Source organism: Ursus maritimus, unplaced genomic scaffold (assembly GCF_017311325.1).
Source record: "Ursus maritimus isolate PB19 unplaced genomic scaffold, ASM1731132v1 scaffold_19, whole genome shotgun sequence".
Lineage (NCBI taxonomy): Eukaryota > Metazoa > Chordata > Mammalia > Carnivora > Ursidae > Ursus > Ursus maritimus.
In genome coordinates, this window is record NW_024424341.1 from 49911050 (window position 1) to 49927116 (window position 16067).

General features: G+C 50.2%; 1 protein-coding gene across 1 annotated transcript in view; it reads left to right on the forward strand.

Moving 5' to 3' along the window:
• The window catches only part of SIPA1L3 (signal induced proliferation associated 1 like 3), a 96169-nt gene that overhangs the window by 65359 nt on the left and 14743 nt on the right, over window positions 1-16067 (forward strand). Inside the window, exon 14 of the mRNA XM_040633909.1 lies at window positions 5097-5318. Within this exon, the coding sequence (XP_040489843.1) occupies window positions 5097-5318 (222 nt within the window). The remainder of the gene's footprint in view (window positions 1-5096; window positions 5319-16067) is intronic.

Genomic DNA, 16067 nt, shown 5'->3' on the forward strand with positions numbered 1-16067 from the left:
CCCTGATGTCTCATCAGCCAGGAATAGGTTACAGACTTAACCATACCCCTCCCAGACAAGTGGCGTCACCCAGTCAGGACTTGCCCTTTGAGCTGGGTGGTGTCAGGTCACCTTCCTCAAGCAAGGGATGAGTAAAATCAGCCTCAGTTTACAGGTTATGGGGGGATTAGGCCGACACGGTGTCGGTCAGTGGCAGGGCCTGAGGAGGGTCAAGCCCATCTCGAAAGAGGCAGTGGATGGAGCCGGCTGGTAGACAGAGGCAAAGGGTGTTTGTCTTTTCCCCCTCCTTCTTTAATCATCTCTGGTTTTTTCAGCTCACAAAAGCTGAATGAACATGCCTGATGGCCAGGTAGAGAGACGTACCATGGAAAGTAAAAAGGTTAAAATCACTAGCAGTAGATTCACAGAGTGGACCCCCTGTGGCCACCGAAGGGCAGGGCTTATATGGACCGACACGGACAGATCTACAGAATATATTGTTAAGGTGAAAGCAAGGTGCGCAGCAAGCTTATCGTCTGCTGCCATTTATTTTACAAAGAAAGATGGGAGGGGCACCTGGGTGGCTCAGTCAGTAAAGCGTCTGCCTTTGGCTCAGGTCATGATCCCAGGGGTCTGGGATCGAGCCCGCAGTCGGGCTCCCTGCTCCGCGGCGAGTTTGCTTCTCCCTCTGCCTGCCGCTCCCCCTGCTCGTGCTCTCTCTCTCTCTCTCTCTCTCAAATAAATAAAATCTAAAAAAGAAAAAAAGAAAGCAGAAACAATACACACTCCCTCTCGCACACGTACGCTTGCGTGTGCCCCGGCTCTCTGCTGAGGAAGAAGGGTGGGTCTCGGTTACCTCATGCAGGGAGACCGAGGTGTCAGGTCACCCTGCCTTTTTACCCTGCGCCACCTGTGTGGTTTCATTTGACTTGAATTCTACCCATGTTGCCCATCATGACTCCCTTCAGAGATAACCAGCTCATACACACTCCCCTGGAGATTTTTCTCCAGACCTGAACCAGCCCAGTTCTTTCAAACATTTTTGACCACTGCCCAAAATGGGGGAAGCACTTTACGTTACAACTTACGTTACAACCCCGCACGGACATCCAGAATGAAGTCTCACAAAACACTTACCCTTCCTTACCTCACATACTGTACACCGATGTTTTTTATTCCTATCTGTCTGGTTTGGGGTATTTTCCCCCCTTAATATTAATGGTCCAGAGCCAGTAAAATGATTTAATGACCCACAGTTGAGGGTAAAAAAACTGTATGGTTCCTTTTTATAAAAAAGACAAAACAAAAAACCCTATAATCCTACACTCTGTGCATATATAAAAAGAAAGAGCAGAGTCATGCCTTGTTTCCCTGCCTGTTCCAGCTCAGATACCTGTCCTTGTTCATAAACAAACCTGCCTCATTCTTTGGACTGGCTGCATCATTTTTTGTTTTGTTTTACGTTTCGTTTTTGGGTTTTGTTTTTTTGTTTTTTTGTTTTTTTTTTTTTTTGAAGATTTTATTTAATCGAGAGAGAGTGAGAAAGAGAGCACATGAGCAGGGGAGGGGCTGAGGGAGAGGGAGAAGCAAACTCCCCACTGAGCACTGCACGGAGCCTGACAGAGGGGCTTAGGGCTCAATCCCAGGACCCCGGGATCATGACCTGAACTGAAGACAGACACTCAGCTGACTGAGCCCCCCACGCGCCCCGAACTGGCTACATTGTTTTTGATCATCAGGGTGTGCTTGGAACATCTATTAATCCCGTTAGAAGACATCCAGGCCAGGTTTAACTAGCTTGCTTTCTTTCTTTCTTTCTTTGTTTCTTTCTTTCTTTCTAAGTTTTTATTTATTGTCTTAAGTAATTTCTACACCCAGTGTGGGGCTCGAACCCTCAGCCCTGTGATTAGGAGTCACATACCCCTTCTACCAAGCCAGCCAGGTGCCCCTGACTTTCTCAATTACACACAGCACTACAGTGACCATCCTCGTATGTGCCCACAAGTATTTGTGCAAGCTTTTCTGTGGCACGAATTTCTGGGAGGTCAGATGTTAGACTGACACTACTCATCCTTGAGTTCTCAGCTCAGGTGCCGCTGGCTCTCTGGGGAGGCCGCCTGACCACCCTGATGTCCATTCCATGGCTCCCTGGGCATCCCCCCACCAGTTTGTACCTGTGGTCCCATTAATAGATGTTGCTAAATCTTAGAAAGCATATCTGATCAGAGCTCGCTTCTTTTAATCCAGTCTGACAATCTCTGTCTTTGGATTCGGGTGTTGAAACATTCACATTTAGAGAAATCGTTGATAATAATTGGATTTACATTCCCCATTTTGCTGTTTTCTATATGGTTACTGTCTTTCTTGCTTTTCTTCCTTTTTTTTTTTTTTTTTAAGATTTTATTTGAGAGAGAGAGAGAGAGTGAGACCAGAGGAAGGGTCAGAGGGAGAGAGAATCTCAATCAGACTCCATACTGAGCATGCATGACACAAGGCTCCATCTCACGACCCTGAGATCATGACCTGAGCCAAATCAAGAATCAGACGCTTAACCAACTAAGCCACCCAGGCCCCACTCTGCTCTTCCTTTACTGCCACCTTTTGTGTTAAATAATTTTATTTTAGTGTACCGTTTGGATTCCTCTTGATTTTTTTACTTTTTTTTTTTGTTATTATAATATGCATCTTAACAGTGTAATTCAGATCTAGTAACTTAATTCCAATAAAATATAGAAACTTTTCTCCAGGGGTGCCTGGGGGGCTCAGCTGGTTAAGCACCAACTCTTGATTTCATCTCAGGTCATAATCTTCAGGGTCGTGAGATCAAGCTCTGTGTCATCCTCAGCGTGGAGCCTGCTTGGGATTCTCTTTCTCCCTCTGCCCCATCCCCACCTCTCAAAAAAAAAAAATTTTTTTTTCAATTTTAAAGAAAGAAGCTTCTCTCCAGTGTAGCCACATTCGCTTCCCTGTCCTTTGTGCTATTATTGTCATTTTATTACATCCATATATGTTATAAGCCCAACAATATAGTGCTATTCTTATTGCCCTTTACAATCTTATGGCTTTGAGGAAATTAGAGAAGAAATAAGAAAACATAAATCTATAGTCTTATTCTAACCCACAAATTTACCATCTTGGACCTTTCATTTTTCCGTATGGATTCAGGTCACCATCTGGAGTCTTTTTCTTCTTTTTTTTTAAGATTTTATTTTTAGGGGCGCCTGGATGGCTCAGTCAGTTAAGCGGCTGCCTTCAGCTCAGGTCATGATCTCAGGGTCCCGGTTCCCTGCTCGTCAGGGAGTCTGCTTCTCCCTCTCCAATTCCCTCTCCCCCTTCCCTCTGTCTGATGCTCTCTCTTTAGCTTGCTCTCTCAAGTAAATAAAATCTTTTTTAAAAAATTTAAAGGAGTAGTAAATATTTTAAAAAGTAATCTCTACACCCAATGTGGGGGCTTGAACCTGCAACCTGAGATCAAGAGTCGCACCCTCCGTGGACTGAGCCAGCCGGCACCCCTGGAGTCATTATCTTTCAGCCTGAGGACTTCTTTTATTAACTTACCAGGCAGATGAGTTGGCAATCAATTTCTCAGTCTGTTTATTAGGGAATATTTTTATTTTGCCTTCACATGTGAAGGGTAGTTTTGCTAGATACAGAATTCTTGGCTGGTGGTTTCTTTCTTTCTGCACTTTGAAAATATTCCATACCATTGCTTCAAATAAGAAGTCAACAGTTAATCATATTGATGCTTCTTTGTATGTGATGAATCCTTTTTCTCTTGATGTTTTCAAGGTTTGTATCTCGCTGTTTGACTTCGAGCTTTTTTCTGGATATGAATGTCTTTGTATTTACCATGCTTAGGGCTTGTGGAGCTTCTTATGTGTAGGTGAATTTTTTGCATCAAATGTGGGGAGTTTTCAGCCATTACTTCTTTAAATCGCTCTTCTGCCCTTTTCTCTCTTCTCCTTCCAAAACTCTGGGTCCACACATGTCCGAACGCTTGATGCTGTCCCAAAGACTTTGGTACGGCGTATGTCCTTATGCACTGAGCTGGGCGGGAGGGTGGGAGGAGCCCCTGCCAAAATGCCACAGATTCCCTCTTTTCTCACCTGACGTGCAGCAGCTTTTCAAGCATAGATGACTCTTAGATTGTCGTATGCCCTTGGTCAATGGCCGGAGTGCTGAAATGGTGGTTTTGTCAATCTTGTGCTTCAGGGGAGAGGATTTGCCGGTCTCGTTGTTTGATCATAGTCAAAAGTACCCCCCCTTTCATATTGTTAAATTGACCTTCAAAAAGCATTTGTTGACTTAACCCCAAAGGCATTAATTTTCTCATTAAATGCCTCTGACTTGAAGTGAGATTGGAATTTTATTGAGAAGTTTCGAAAGCCACTTTGTTTCAGGGGAGTAAACAGCCGGGTCCCCAGCAGCTGGGTTCTGGTTAGCAGCGTGAGGCTCGCTGCAGCACGAATGCTGTGGGAATCCAGCATTTGGGGTGGTGAGCTGTGGTTTTAGATTAGATTAGCGGGAACATTGTCTGATGTATAGCAGGGACTCCAAAAAATATTTGAATGAAAGGGCTCCTTGGCAAGCTCTATTTTAAGTTTAAAAAGTTACAGAACAATATATTAATGTGATCCCAGTTATATAAAAATGCAATTCTCATCCCCCCAAAAAATTCCTACCTCCCTAATTGTATTCACGTGTATATTTGTAACGCATAGGAAAAGGGAGAGAAAGTTGAGGCAAGTGAGAGAGGGAGCAAATTGTAAACCCTGGATCCCTCTAGGGCAGGTGGGACCCCCACCTTCAGCTAATGTAGGCTGTGTCCAGGAGATAGGGAATCTCGGGGTGCATCCACCCACAGGTGGTGACTTGTGGATTCCCACAAAGACACACGTGTGCCAGCGGGCATTCCTGGGTGGAACTAGGGGCCATGTGGGCGACTTCACCTTCTCTCGGCTCAGACTTCCATACTGGAATTTTCCACAGCAGCAGTGTATTTGTATCTCTCTTGTGTGAAGGAACTTTGTTGTATCCCAAGAGTATATTTAAACAGATCACTTTTGGGAAATGTGGAATGGATTCGACTGTTTATTTCTCTTGTTTTTGCTCTGCAGTGACATGAGCTCAAGGGCTGGCTACCCCGCTCAGGTTTACAAAACTGCCAGCGCAGAGACTCCTCGGCCTTCACAGCTGACCCAGTCCAGCCCCTTCCAGCTCTCCGCCTCCGTCCCCAAGTCCTTCTTCTCCAAGCAGCCCGTACGCAATAAGCACCCCACGGGGTGGAAGAGGACAGACGAGCCCCCGCCACGGCCGCTCCCCTTCACTGACCCAAAGAAGTAAGTGCTTGGACACCCAGTGAGGTGCTGCAAGAGCCGAGCCAGGCGTCTCTGGGCGGGGAGGAGGGTGACCCCTCACTTGCTCATTCGGCAAGATGCCATGGGTACAGCTGTGGACAGAGGTCCCTGAGTTGGGTGTTCACAGCATCCCTTGGCAGCCTGAGGGACACAGCCTTCAAGGAGCTTCTGTGCAGGAGACCGGGTTTGGGGGAGGCAGAGCAGGATGGAGGCCGAGGAAGAAGAGGGGGTGGCTTCAGGATGAATACACTTAAAGGGAAGCAGCCAGGCTTGGCTGGCAGACTGAATGCGGGGAAGGGCGAGGAAGGGCGAGGTTGAAGAACACCCCAGGTCCCGTAGCCAGAAGGGCAGACTGGCCTTGAGCTGAGATGGGGACTGAGTGAGGAACAGGCTTGGTTGGGGGAGCGGCACAGAAGACATGAAGGAGGCGGTCGGGTCAGGAGTCTGGAGCTGAGAGGTCAGGAGGACAGTTGGGTGTCGTCAGCACAGAGGCACAAGGCTGGAGGCACACCCAAGGCTGAGAGTGTGGGTAGAGAGGAGGGGGAGGTGCAGGACAAGGCAAGAGAGCCCTCACCGTCCAGAGAGTATAAGGAGGAGCCTGGGCGAGTGCGGCGTCCTGGGACCCCAAGCGTGATGGGCTGTGAGCTGGCGTCGCCTTGAGCCTCATGGAGGTCCCTCAAGGGTGCAGGAGAGAAGGGTAGGGCAGAATTGGAGGAAACTGTGTGCTCAGCTCATTTAAGGCATTTTGCTGTAAAGCAAAAGAGAAGAGAGGAATATGCATTAGGGAAGGATTTCTGTTTTAAGTTAGAAGAATACGGTATCTCATATTTACTTAGTGCTCACTGTGTAAAAGTCTCGGTTCTCAGCTCGCGTAGATGTGAATTAATTCCCTGAATCCTCACAACAGCTCCGTGAGGTGGATCTATTATTCACCCCATTTCACAGATATGGCAACTGAGGCCCAGAGTCACAACAGCTGGTAAGGGATAGAGCTGGTTCCAGGGGAGAGGAGCTTCTGCTCTCCTCCGTCCGGTTCTCTGTAATGTCTTTCATGACCTGGATGGTCCATTCAGATGTGTGGGTGACACAGAGCTCAGAAGCAGAAAGGTGTCAGGAGAGAGAAACGGGTACCTGCAAACGTCGGCAGGCAAGCCTGGGGAGCTCACACCAAGAATCCAGTTCACAGACATCACTGCCAGCCCCAGGCTCTGAGCCTCTGCTCTCCTGAGCAAAACCTCCAGCAGCTTCCCCCACTCCCGGGACGGATGATCCAAGCACACCAATGGTACCAGGCATTGGTGCGGCATGTGCTTTGCCCAGACCCTGCACAATCGGCCTCCTTTCCCCCTGCCCTCCCCTCCTGCTGCTCTGCCCCTCGCTCTCTCTACTCCACCGGCCTGCACTGCACTTCTCCTCCTGCTTGCCACGGCCAGGCCAACCTCAGGGCCGTTGTAGGGGTTCTCTAATGCCTGGAGTGTTCTTCCTCCAGATTTTGCGTCCATCTTGGGGGGCTTGGTCTGTTGCCACCTCCTCAGATGGGGCCTCCTGACTGTATGTACCCTGCTGCCACCGTGTCACTTTTCTCTGTTCCCCTGGAAGGCAGGTGCCACTGTCTCGGTCATAAGCCTGGCGTTCTGGGTGGCTCTTCAGTGAACGCATGAGCCACGCATCTCGTTTTGATCTCACCACAACCCCGTGAGGTACTGCAAGGCCCCCACTGTTTAGGGTGGCCAGAGGGGCAGGCCCCACGGACCCCATTAGGCTCTCCCGTGTGGCAGCTGCTCTAGCCGCCCTTCCCCCGCGTGCGCGCTAGGGCGGCCCTCACGAGTGCCACAGGCCCGTGCTCGACTCCAAAGATGAATTGTGTCACAGTTCTGGAGGTCAGACGTCCAGGATCGTGGTGTTGGCGGGCTTGGCTCCTTCTGAGGGCTGTGAGGGGATCTGTTCCGGCCGCTCTCCCAGCGGCTGGTGATCGCGGGCCATGTGTGGGATTCCTTGGCCGGTAGATGCGGCTCCCCGTCCTCTGCCCTCATCTTCACGCGGCACCCTCCCTGTACGTGTGCCTCTGTGTTGGCATCTCCCCTGTGGATAAGGACACCAGTCCGTGGATTAGGGTCCATCCTAATGACCTCATTTTGCTTTGGTTACTGTAAAGACTCTGTTTCCAAATAAGGTCACACTCAGATACTTGGGGTTCGTACTTCAACGTCTTTTTGGAAGGGACCCATAACACCACCTCTGAGGTCTTAACACAGACACGCCAGCCTTGGGGAAGCTCGTTCAAGCCCACACCGGGTTCACCTTCCACTGACCGCATGCTTCTTCCCTGCCCCGGCACCTGTCCCAGGCACATCAGACCTAGTGGCTTGCCTCCTCTCTGTCCCCCACAGTGGACTGAGAATTCTGGGGAAGCAGAGATACTGTGAGCCCCATCCAGGGCCCAGTACATAGTAGGTACTCAGAAAATATGCCTGGATGTATAATAACCCTAAACAAACAAAAACCCCCTTTTCTCCATGATAAAATTCAAACAAGACTTTTTATAGATGTGTTTGTTTATTTTAAAGATTTTATTTATTTGAGAGAGAGAGTGTGTGAGTAGGGGGAGAGGCAGAGGGAGAAGCAGACTGAGCATGGAACCCAGTGCGGGGCTCAATCCCAAGACCCCAGGAACATGACTTGAGCCAAAAGCAGACGCTTAACCGACTGAGCCACCAAGGTGCCCCTAGGTGTTTATAAATATATGTAAACTAAATATATAAATATATATAATAAGTTAATATTAACATATAAATTAATATATAAAATATTTGGGACCACACATAAAATAGTTTCATGGCTTCTTATAATATTTAATTATAGGTACATTTTTTTGAAGATTGTATTTTTTTAAGTAATCTCTGCTCCCAACATGGGGTTCAAACTCACAGCCCCAAGATCAAGAATCACACTGTCCACAGACTGAGCCAGCCAGGCGCCCCTTACAGATACATTTTCTAAATCACACGTGGAAGGTAATGTGTTAATTTAGAACTGCTTTTGTCCACATACTCCCATTTCATAAAGCTGTTTTATTCAGACTCTCTCTGAGCGTTTTGGAGATAGTGTCTTTTTCATTGTTAAAAGATCCTTCTGAGTCACCTAACCTAGTTTTCCAGAAAATATCATCTTCAAGCTAAATTATTTGAGGTTAAACATACTTTTTTTTTCCCGTATATGAAGCTGTCACTGAAATTTTATCCCAAGGCTCAGGAGCTCATTTGCATAACTTATTTACCTGCGTATGTTAATACCTACTTTACCAAGTACTGTCATAAGCCTACAATTGACTCATTTAATCCTCACTGTAGAACAAGGAGATGTAAGTACTTTGCATCCCATTTTCCAGATAAGAAAAATTGAGGTACGGAATGGTTACGTCACTTGCCCGATTCACTCGGTTAGGTAAGGTTAATCACAGCAAATACTATGCTTATTGGTTTTGTGATTTGTCCCCACAAGGTCACCACATATTATGAGCTTATCCCCCACCCCCACCAGGAGTAAGTCCCAAATCTATTTTCTTTGCTTCCTGTGTCATTGATTTCAGTCAGGGACCAGCCCGGCTGCACTGCTGGGGCTGTACAGACCTGGCCCCAGTGACCCTCCGGCAACCCCACTAGTGAGGAATCTCGTTCTTATCCCCATTTCCAGATGGAGAAACTGAGGCACAGTTAGAAGTACATAGCCAGGTCCACAGCCAGAAGTGGCAGAACTAGGATCCACACCCAGCTAGGTAACTAACAGAGCATCTCATCATATAAAGACCCAAGGAGGACTCCTGTCCAGTGCAGTGACTCCTATTTCCCGAGGACTGATTTCTTGGAGGGGACAGTCTCTGTATCGGAGCGCATGCAGTAGTTGACCAAACAACGGAGTAAGTTAGTAAAGGACGGAGAATCTGTGCTCTGTCTCCCACGCTCGGCCTCTCTGCGGCAGGCCCTGGTCAACACTTGGGGAGGGACAGGCCAGCACCTCTGCCTCAGGGATGGCCAGACAGCCCCATTTTGGCCACTTTGTCCCAGGACTCATTAATTCATTGGCCTGCCTTCTTCCTGCCATTAGAGGGCAGAACAGCTTGAGGGTCAGGATGGGAATCCATTGGCTGTTTACCCCCACCCTAGCCTCTCAGCTTCCCTCTCTTTAACCTGGGATGACAGTCGTCCCTAGCTCCAGGGTTGTGAGGATTTAATGAGTTAATCCATTCGAGGCCCCAGCGCTATGTTGGAGCTGCACAGGGCTTAGCAGGTGAGGTGTGACTGGGCCGACAGGTTTCCCTTCTGACAGGAGGGGCCAGGCTGGAGCCCAGCGGGTTGGAGGCGGAGCCAGCAGCCCTCAGCTCTCTTGGGCATCACCTCCTCAACGGGCCAGTCTCGCCCCAACTGCAGGGCTGGAGATGCCCCTATGGGCTAGTAGTCCCTGGGCCACCCTGAGAAGCCTCCTTCACAAGGTAGGCACAGCCAAGAACAGGCCTCTGCTCTTCCAGAAAATGGCCCCATACTTCTCTCTGAGTGTTAATCCAGTCAGCCCCACCACGTAGGGCTGTTGTGAGATACACATGGTTAGGCCCCACTGGCCCCTGGCCCCACAGACTCTGGGCCCAGCCTTTAAGTGTGGAGTAGTGGATGGGAGGGCCAGCCCCCAGGTCACAGCTGAGGACCCAGGCCCCAAGCGTCCTCATGCAGCACCGCTGAGGGGGTGAAGCAAATCACGTGTGTGAAGGCTGCCCGGGGCCCAGGAGCGAGTGAGCACTCGGGACGTGAGCTTTGTCACTGCTGTTACGAAACCCGCAGTCCAGAGCAGTCCCTGAGTCCCACCACTCGGTTCGCATCCCACCTCCACCAGCACTGTGTGTCAGAACCTCTCGGCAGCGCTAGCCTTCACCTGTGGGCTGAGGTGATGGTAGAAGCTGCGTCTCACGGCTGCCATGAGGAAACAGTGTGGCCGCACACGAGACACACCAGCCTCTGGGGTAAGGGCCCACGTCACTGGGAGCCCTTGCTACCACGAACCGTGCACATCCAGCACCACTTCCCTTAGGAGTGAATCTTGAGGTGCCTCAGAGCACCCAGCACGTATGGATTCTGAGTGTTCTCAACCCACTGTGCCTCAGTTTCCCCAGGTTCAAAAGGGGAAGACAGGAGTCCCTACATTCCAGAGGTGACGTGAGGATTTCAGCGAGTCATAGGGAAATACCCAGTCACTGTTGACTGGGCTGACGGCACGGCTGTCTCGTGGTTGGCACCTGGCATTCGGGCTCCTTCCTTCCTTGGACTTAGGTCCAGCTCCGTGCAGCCATGGAAGGAGCGAGGAAAGGCCTCTCCCCAACGTCCCCACCTCATAGCAGGGCAGCCCCCACTCAGCTCCCCTGCTCCTACAGGCCTCTCCCAGCTGTCCTTCCAGGAATAGCCGCCTGCCACCTGAGGTGCAGCCCTGCTGCATGTCCTCACCAGCCACGTCGGCACAGCCCCAGCCCAGACAGGCCGACAGTGGTGCTAATTAGCTTAATTAACTTGGCCCCAAGGGAGCCGCCCCAGTTGGAGGCCAGAGCCCAGAGTCAGCTGGAATCAGGCCCAGCCATGTCGGAGCCATTGGTCGCCGTCCACCTCTGGCCCTCCTGTCACAGGAAGAAGGAGTCTGGGACCTTACTGCAGAGCCTTCTTTGTAAGTTGTCTGCCTTTGTTTTCTACTGTAAGTGGTGTAATTCCACAACAGGGCCAAATCCAAGTTCAGGCAACACGGGCAAATCAGAGATGCTGTCCGGTGCTCTTGGTAAGAACCCGGAGAGAAAGCACATCCTTCCGGGTGTTCTCTTCATTTGCATTGTGAAAGGTAAACCATGCCCAGGATAAAAACCGAACTAGTCCCAGAGGATTTGCGGCGCAAAACCAGCCTCTCTCCCTCCCCTGGCCCCCAGCCATCCAGCCTCCCCCCGCCCAGACGCAACCATGGCCTTCATTTCTTCCGCATCCATCCTGAAGTGTTCCAACCATGACAAGCCCATGGGATTCCCTTGGCCAGCGTGGCTCCCTGTCTCTAACGTCTGCCTTTTTCACTTGCTCATATCTTGGGGACAGTTACCATATTAGCACAGAGAAGGTGAAAGGTGAGCTCATCCTTTTGAACAGTCCGAGAGCAGTCTGTTTTGTCCTCAGGGGTCATCAGGTTTTCACAATCATGGGGGTACCCGAGATCTTGAGAAAAAGGAAACGGATCAGAATTCAGAATGTACAAGCCCAGTCTGGTTGGTTTTGTTAACCTAGAGTTAATGCCATTTTACATTATTGCTTAGAATTTGCCATTTAGAAACTACAACGGGAAGTTCTTCCAGAAGAAAGAGAATAAGAGCAAAAACAATCGATTTGACACTGCAAACTGAATTCCAGCATACTTTCCCCCTTCAGACACATCCCAGCGGCGCACTGAGGGAGGCAGGCCTGCAGTGGAGGGGATGTGTGCGGGACTGAGGGTGGGGGCAGGACGTTGCAGCCGGATGTGTTCTGGCAAGCCAGCCTTCGACCGCAGAATCACGAGGGCCCGTTAGAATGCTGGAAGTCCTGGGAGCTGGGAAGGCGATTTTAGCAAATGAACACAGAATTAAACAGAGAGGGGAGAAATGCTTGTGTTCTTTTGGCTCAACTTTTTAAAATATCTCTGTCCTTTCTCCTCTTTTATTAAAGTCATTGAAGCTTCTTGTAAAAGGAAGGAAGAGGGACACCTGGCTGGCTCAGTCAGAGGACCATAAGACTCTTGATCTCAGGGTTGTGAGTTCGAGTCCCACATTGGCTGTAGAGATTACTTAAATAAATTTTTTTTTAAAAGGGAGAGAGGAAGGTTGAAAGGAAGGAGGTAGGTAGGGAAGTGGGTTGGTGGGTTGGTTGGAGGGAAGGTTGATTCCGTGTGACTCACGTTGAACAGCTGCTTCGGACTGCTCACAACGTGGCGGGCCTTGTCCCAACACAGAACCGAAGGCTGCAGTTGAGGTGGGAGTGGAACCACAAACACACAAGTGCCTGTGACAAGCCACCAGGAGATGAACACAGTGAAGCAGCACACGGGATTACGTGATCGAGCACACCCGAGCTGGGAGGGGACACCAGAAGTTTGAGTGGTCAGGGGAGGCCTCCCTGAGGAGGCAACATCTGAGATAAGCTGGGTAGAAGAGAAGCTGCCATTCATGGGGAATGCTGGGGAGGGCAACTCTAGGCAGACAGAACAGCCAGTGTAAAGGCCCTGGGGCAGGACCGTGCCTGGCATGCTAAAGGAGAATTGGGAGACCTGTGTGGGAGGAGATGAGGGCAGCGGCAGGGCAGGGCAGACTGTCAAGGATTTCATGGGCTGTGGTGAGGCACATTTTTAAGAATCCCCCAACATACCCATCTTTTGGAGCTGAGAGTTTGGTAAATTTTAATATATCAAACTAAGCTATGTGTAAGCTTTGTTCTCTAAAAACGATTTCACACTGTACATACTGCTTCTTTATTCCTGTGACATATCTGGGAGAACCTCTTTCTGTGTCACATGCATCGGCTCCACTTCTGTTTAACAGCTAGATGGCCTGATTCTGTGGGGCCTCACCCTTCCCCTGCGGACCAATTCTGTGTTTGCTTCACAGACAGGACCCCATTAAACGTTGCCATATACTTGGCACACGTAGGTTCACCTGGGCCTTTCTGAAGGACACACGCCCAGAAGTAGAGCCCCGAGGGTCAAGAGCGTGCACGTCTGAAAGTGTTCCACAGGTGGTTTTGCGCCCCTCCCGGAGGGCCAGCCTCATAAATAGTGTCCCTTTCTTGCCATAGATAAGCTGAAGTCCCTGCCTGCTCCCTTTCCAGGGGAGGTGGGCACAGCACGGGACATGCCCTGCACTGACTCACACACTCCACCCAGCTCCTTGCAGGGGTTTCTGGAAAACTGTGAAATCCCTTTGGAAGAGGGAGGGCTAAGCCCCTTTCCAGCTCCCAGGGGAGGAACCATGTACACATTGGGGTGTATGCTCTTCCTCTGTTTCTCTGTGTATATCTCTCTTTGGGCTCTAAAGCTTTTCATTTGCCCAGAGAACACACTTCAGAGAACACTGTAATGAAGCCAGAATTACCCTAGACCTGGGATTCTAATTTGGGGAGGACTACGACCTGACAGGAAAAAACTCGCCAGCCTCTCTTCCTTCTTTTGTTAAAACCCCAAGGTGGCAGCTGAGAAAAATGAGAAGGACGCACACTTCAAAATGCTCAGGAGCCCTAGACATCGTCTTTCTTCCTGGGTCCAAAGACTTTTTCTTTCTTGAGTTACAAAATATCGATAAATTCCAGGTGTTGCCTTTTTTAAAAACTAGGTTTTAAAATGATGAGGACTGTTCTGGCACGTGATTGTGGTAAAATAAATTGAGACAGTTCAGAAAGGTATCAGACGAAGGGGCGCCTGGGTGGCTCAGTCGTTAAGCGTCTGCCTTAGGCTCAGGGCGTGATCCTGGAGTTCTGGGATCGAGCCCCATGTCAGGCTCCTCCGCTATATGAGCCTGCTTCTTCCTCTTCCACTCCCCCTGCTTATGTTCACTGGCTGTCTCTCTCTGTCAAATAAATAAATAAAATCTTAAAAAAAAAAAAAAAAAGAAAGAAAGGTATCAGATGAAAAGTGACAGTCCCATCTTTCCACTTACTAAAGGGACTCCTGACCTCCCAGGGGTCACATACCATTGTTCATAATTTCCCCAGAACTTTTCCTCTGCATTTAAAAGGGTATTACTAAACCAAATGTGATTATGCTCCCCACACACTATACATCTTTTTTTTTTTAAGATTTTATTTATTTATTATTTATTTGAGGGATTGGGGTAGAAGCAGAGGGAGAGGGAGAATCTCAAACTTGACTCCTCTCTGAGCGTGGAGTCCAACGTGGGGCTCGATCCCACGACCCTGAGATCATGACCTGAGCTGAAGTCAGGAGTCAGACACAACTGACTGAGCCCCCCAGGCGCCCTGTGTACATCATTTTTATGCCATGTCTGTGATACAAGCACAGCAGTCAGATATGGAGGTGACACATGTGGGCTCTGCAGCCTGGTGGCCATGGCTGGAATCCTGACTCCTCCACTCCCACAGGCTGTGTGACCTTGGACGCCTATTGTATAGTTTTTTAGTCTCCTTGTACCTCACTCTCCTGTCTGTAAAATGGGGGTGATAGTAATCAAGGCTGCTGTGCAGATCAAGGCTCTGTTGGCATACACAGAGCCCTTGGATGGTGGACAGGGCCCGGTACACAGTGAGGGCTGTTAGCTGTCATTATTTCTCTCCTGGTGACACTTCAGGTCAGGGACCCAATCTTCACCAGGGAAGTAAGGCCTAAGCCTAAAGGCTGAGCCAGGATCAGAAGGCCAGAGGAGGCCTCAGGAGAAGTCCCAGGAGTGGAGGACACAGAGCCCCAGGAGAGCCAACCGTGGCTGGGAGAGGGCCAGGGAGCCGGGGATGACAGACCACAGAGCCAGCAGAGGGGACAGAGGAGTGTGTGCAGCTCAGGGCCAGCTCGGGTCAGCAGTTAACGAGAGCACACACACCCGCCCCCGCCATTTCCCAAGCGTTCACCCTGTAAGGTGCCAGCTGGGCACTTTGCAGCAATCCCCACAGTGCTGTGAGGTCAGCACATTCTCCAGAGGGTCCGAGAGATGGCCACCTGTCTGCAGTCCCACAGCAGGAACAGGCAGAGCTGGGACTCAGACCCAGGCCTGTCCACCTCCATGGCTCCTGCTTTTAACCCAAGGCTGTGCCTCGATGGCTTTTAGATGGCAGAATGTTCTGGAAGGCATTATGGGGTCAGCTTTGCGTGCTGAAGAAGATGGTGATCCGAGTGACCCCGGCTCACAGACCAGCTTCTGGAACGGGAGCCCGGGGGTGGTGACAGTGAGGGGGCTCCGGGGCCCTGGTCAGGGTTCAGGTGCCTCATCTTTTGAGCCTCCCAGCCACCCCATGATTCGTGAACTCTCTTTTTCCACGTGACAGATGAGGAAACTGAAGTTAGGGACATCTGACGACAGACCCTGGAGCACTTGGCCAGAGGTCTGCTGTCTGTGGCCCCACATTCACCATGGGGCCCTGACTGCCAGGAGATTATCCCTCTATGAGAGCCCGAGACCCCATCCCTCTTCTGCGATTGGAAACCTTGGTCTGGGCCACCCTCATCCCACCTGAACAACTGCAGGAACTTTCTCACAATCTCTCTCCCCCCATGCTTGGCCCCGCTTCTGTGAGGGTGTCTGTTCTGTCCAGCCACCAGAGTGATCCTTCTAAAACACAGATCAGGGGCGCCTGGGTGGCACAGGCGTTAAGCGTCTGCCTTCGGCTCAGGGCGTGATCCTGGTGTTATGGGCTCGAGCCCCACATCAGGCTCTTCTGCTATGAGCCTGCTTCTTCCTCTCCCACTCCCCCTGCTTGTGTTCCCTCTCTCGCTGGCTGTCTCTATCTCTGTCAAATAAATAAATAAAATCTTTTAAAAAATAAATAAAAAATTAAAAAAAAATAAAACACAGATCAGGACCTCACACTCACCCGCTCAGAATCTCAGAGGCTTCCATCCCAAAGGCAGTCCCAGGTGTCCTCTGTGGCTCATGAGTTCCTGCGAGGTCTGTCCCGTCCCCTCCCAGACTTGACCTTGCACCACTCATCCCTTCCCTGTCCCCTCACTCATCACCAACCCATG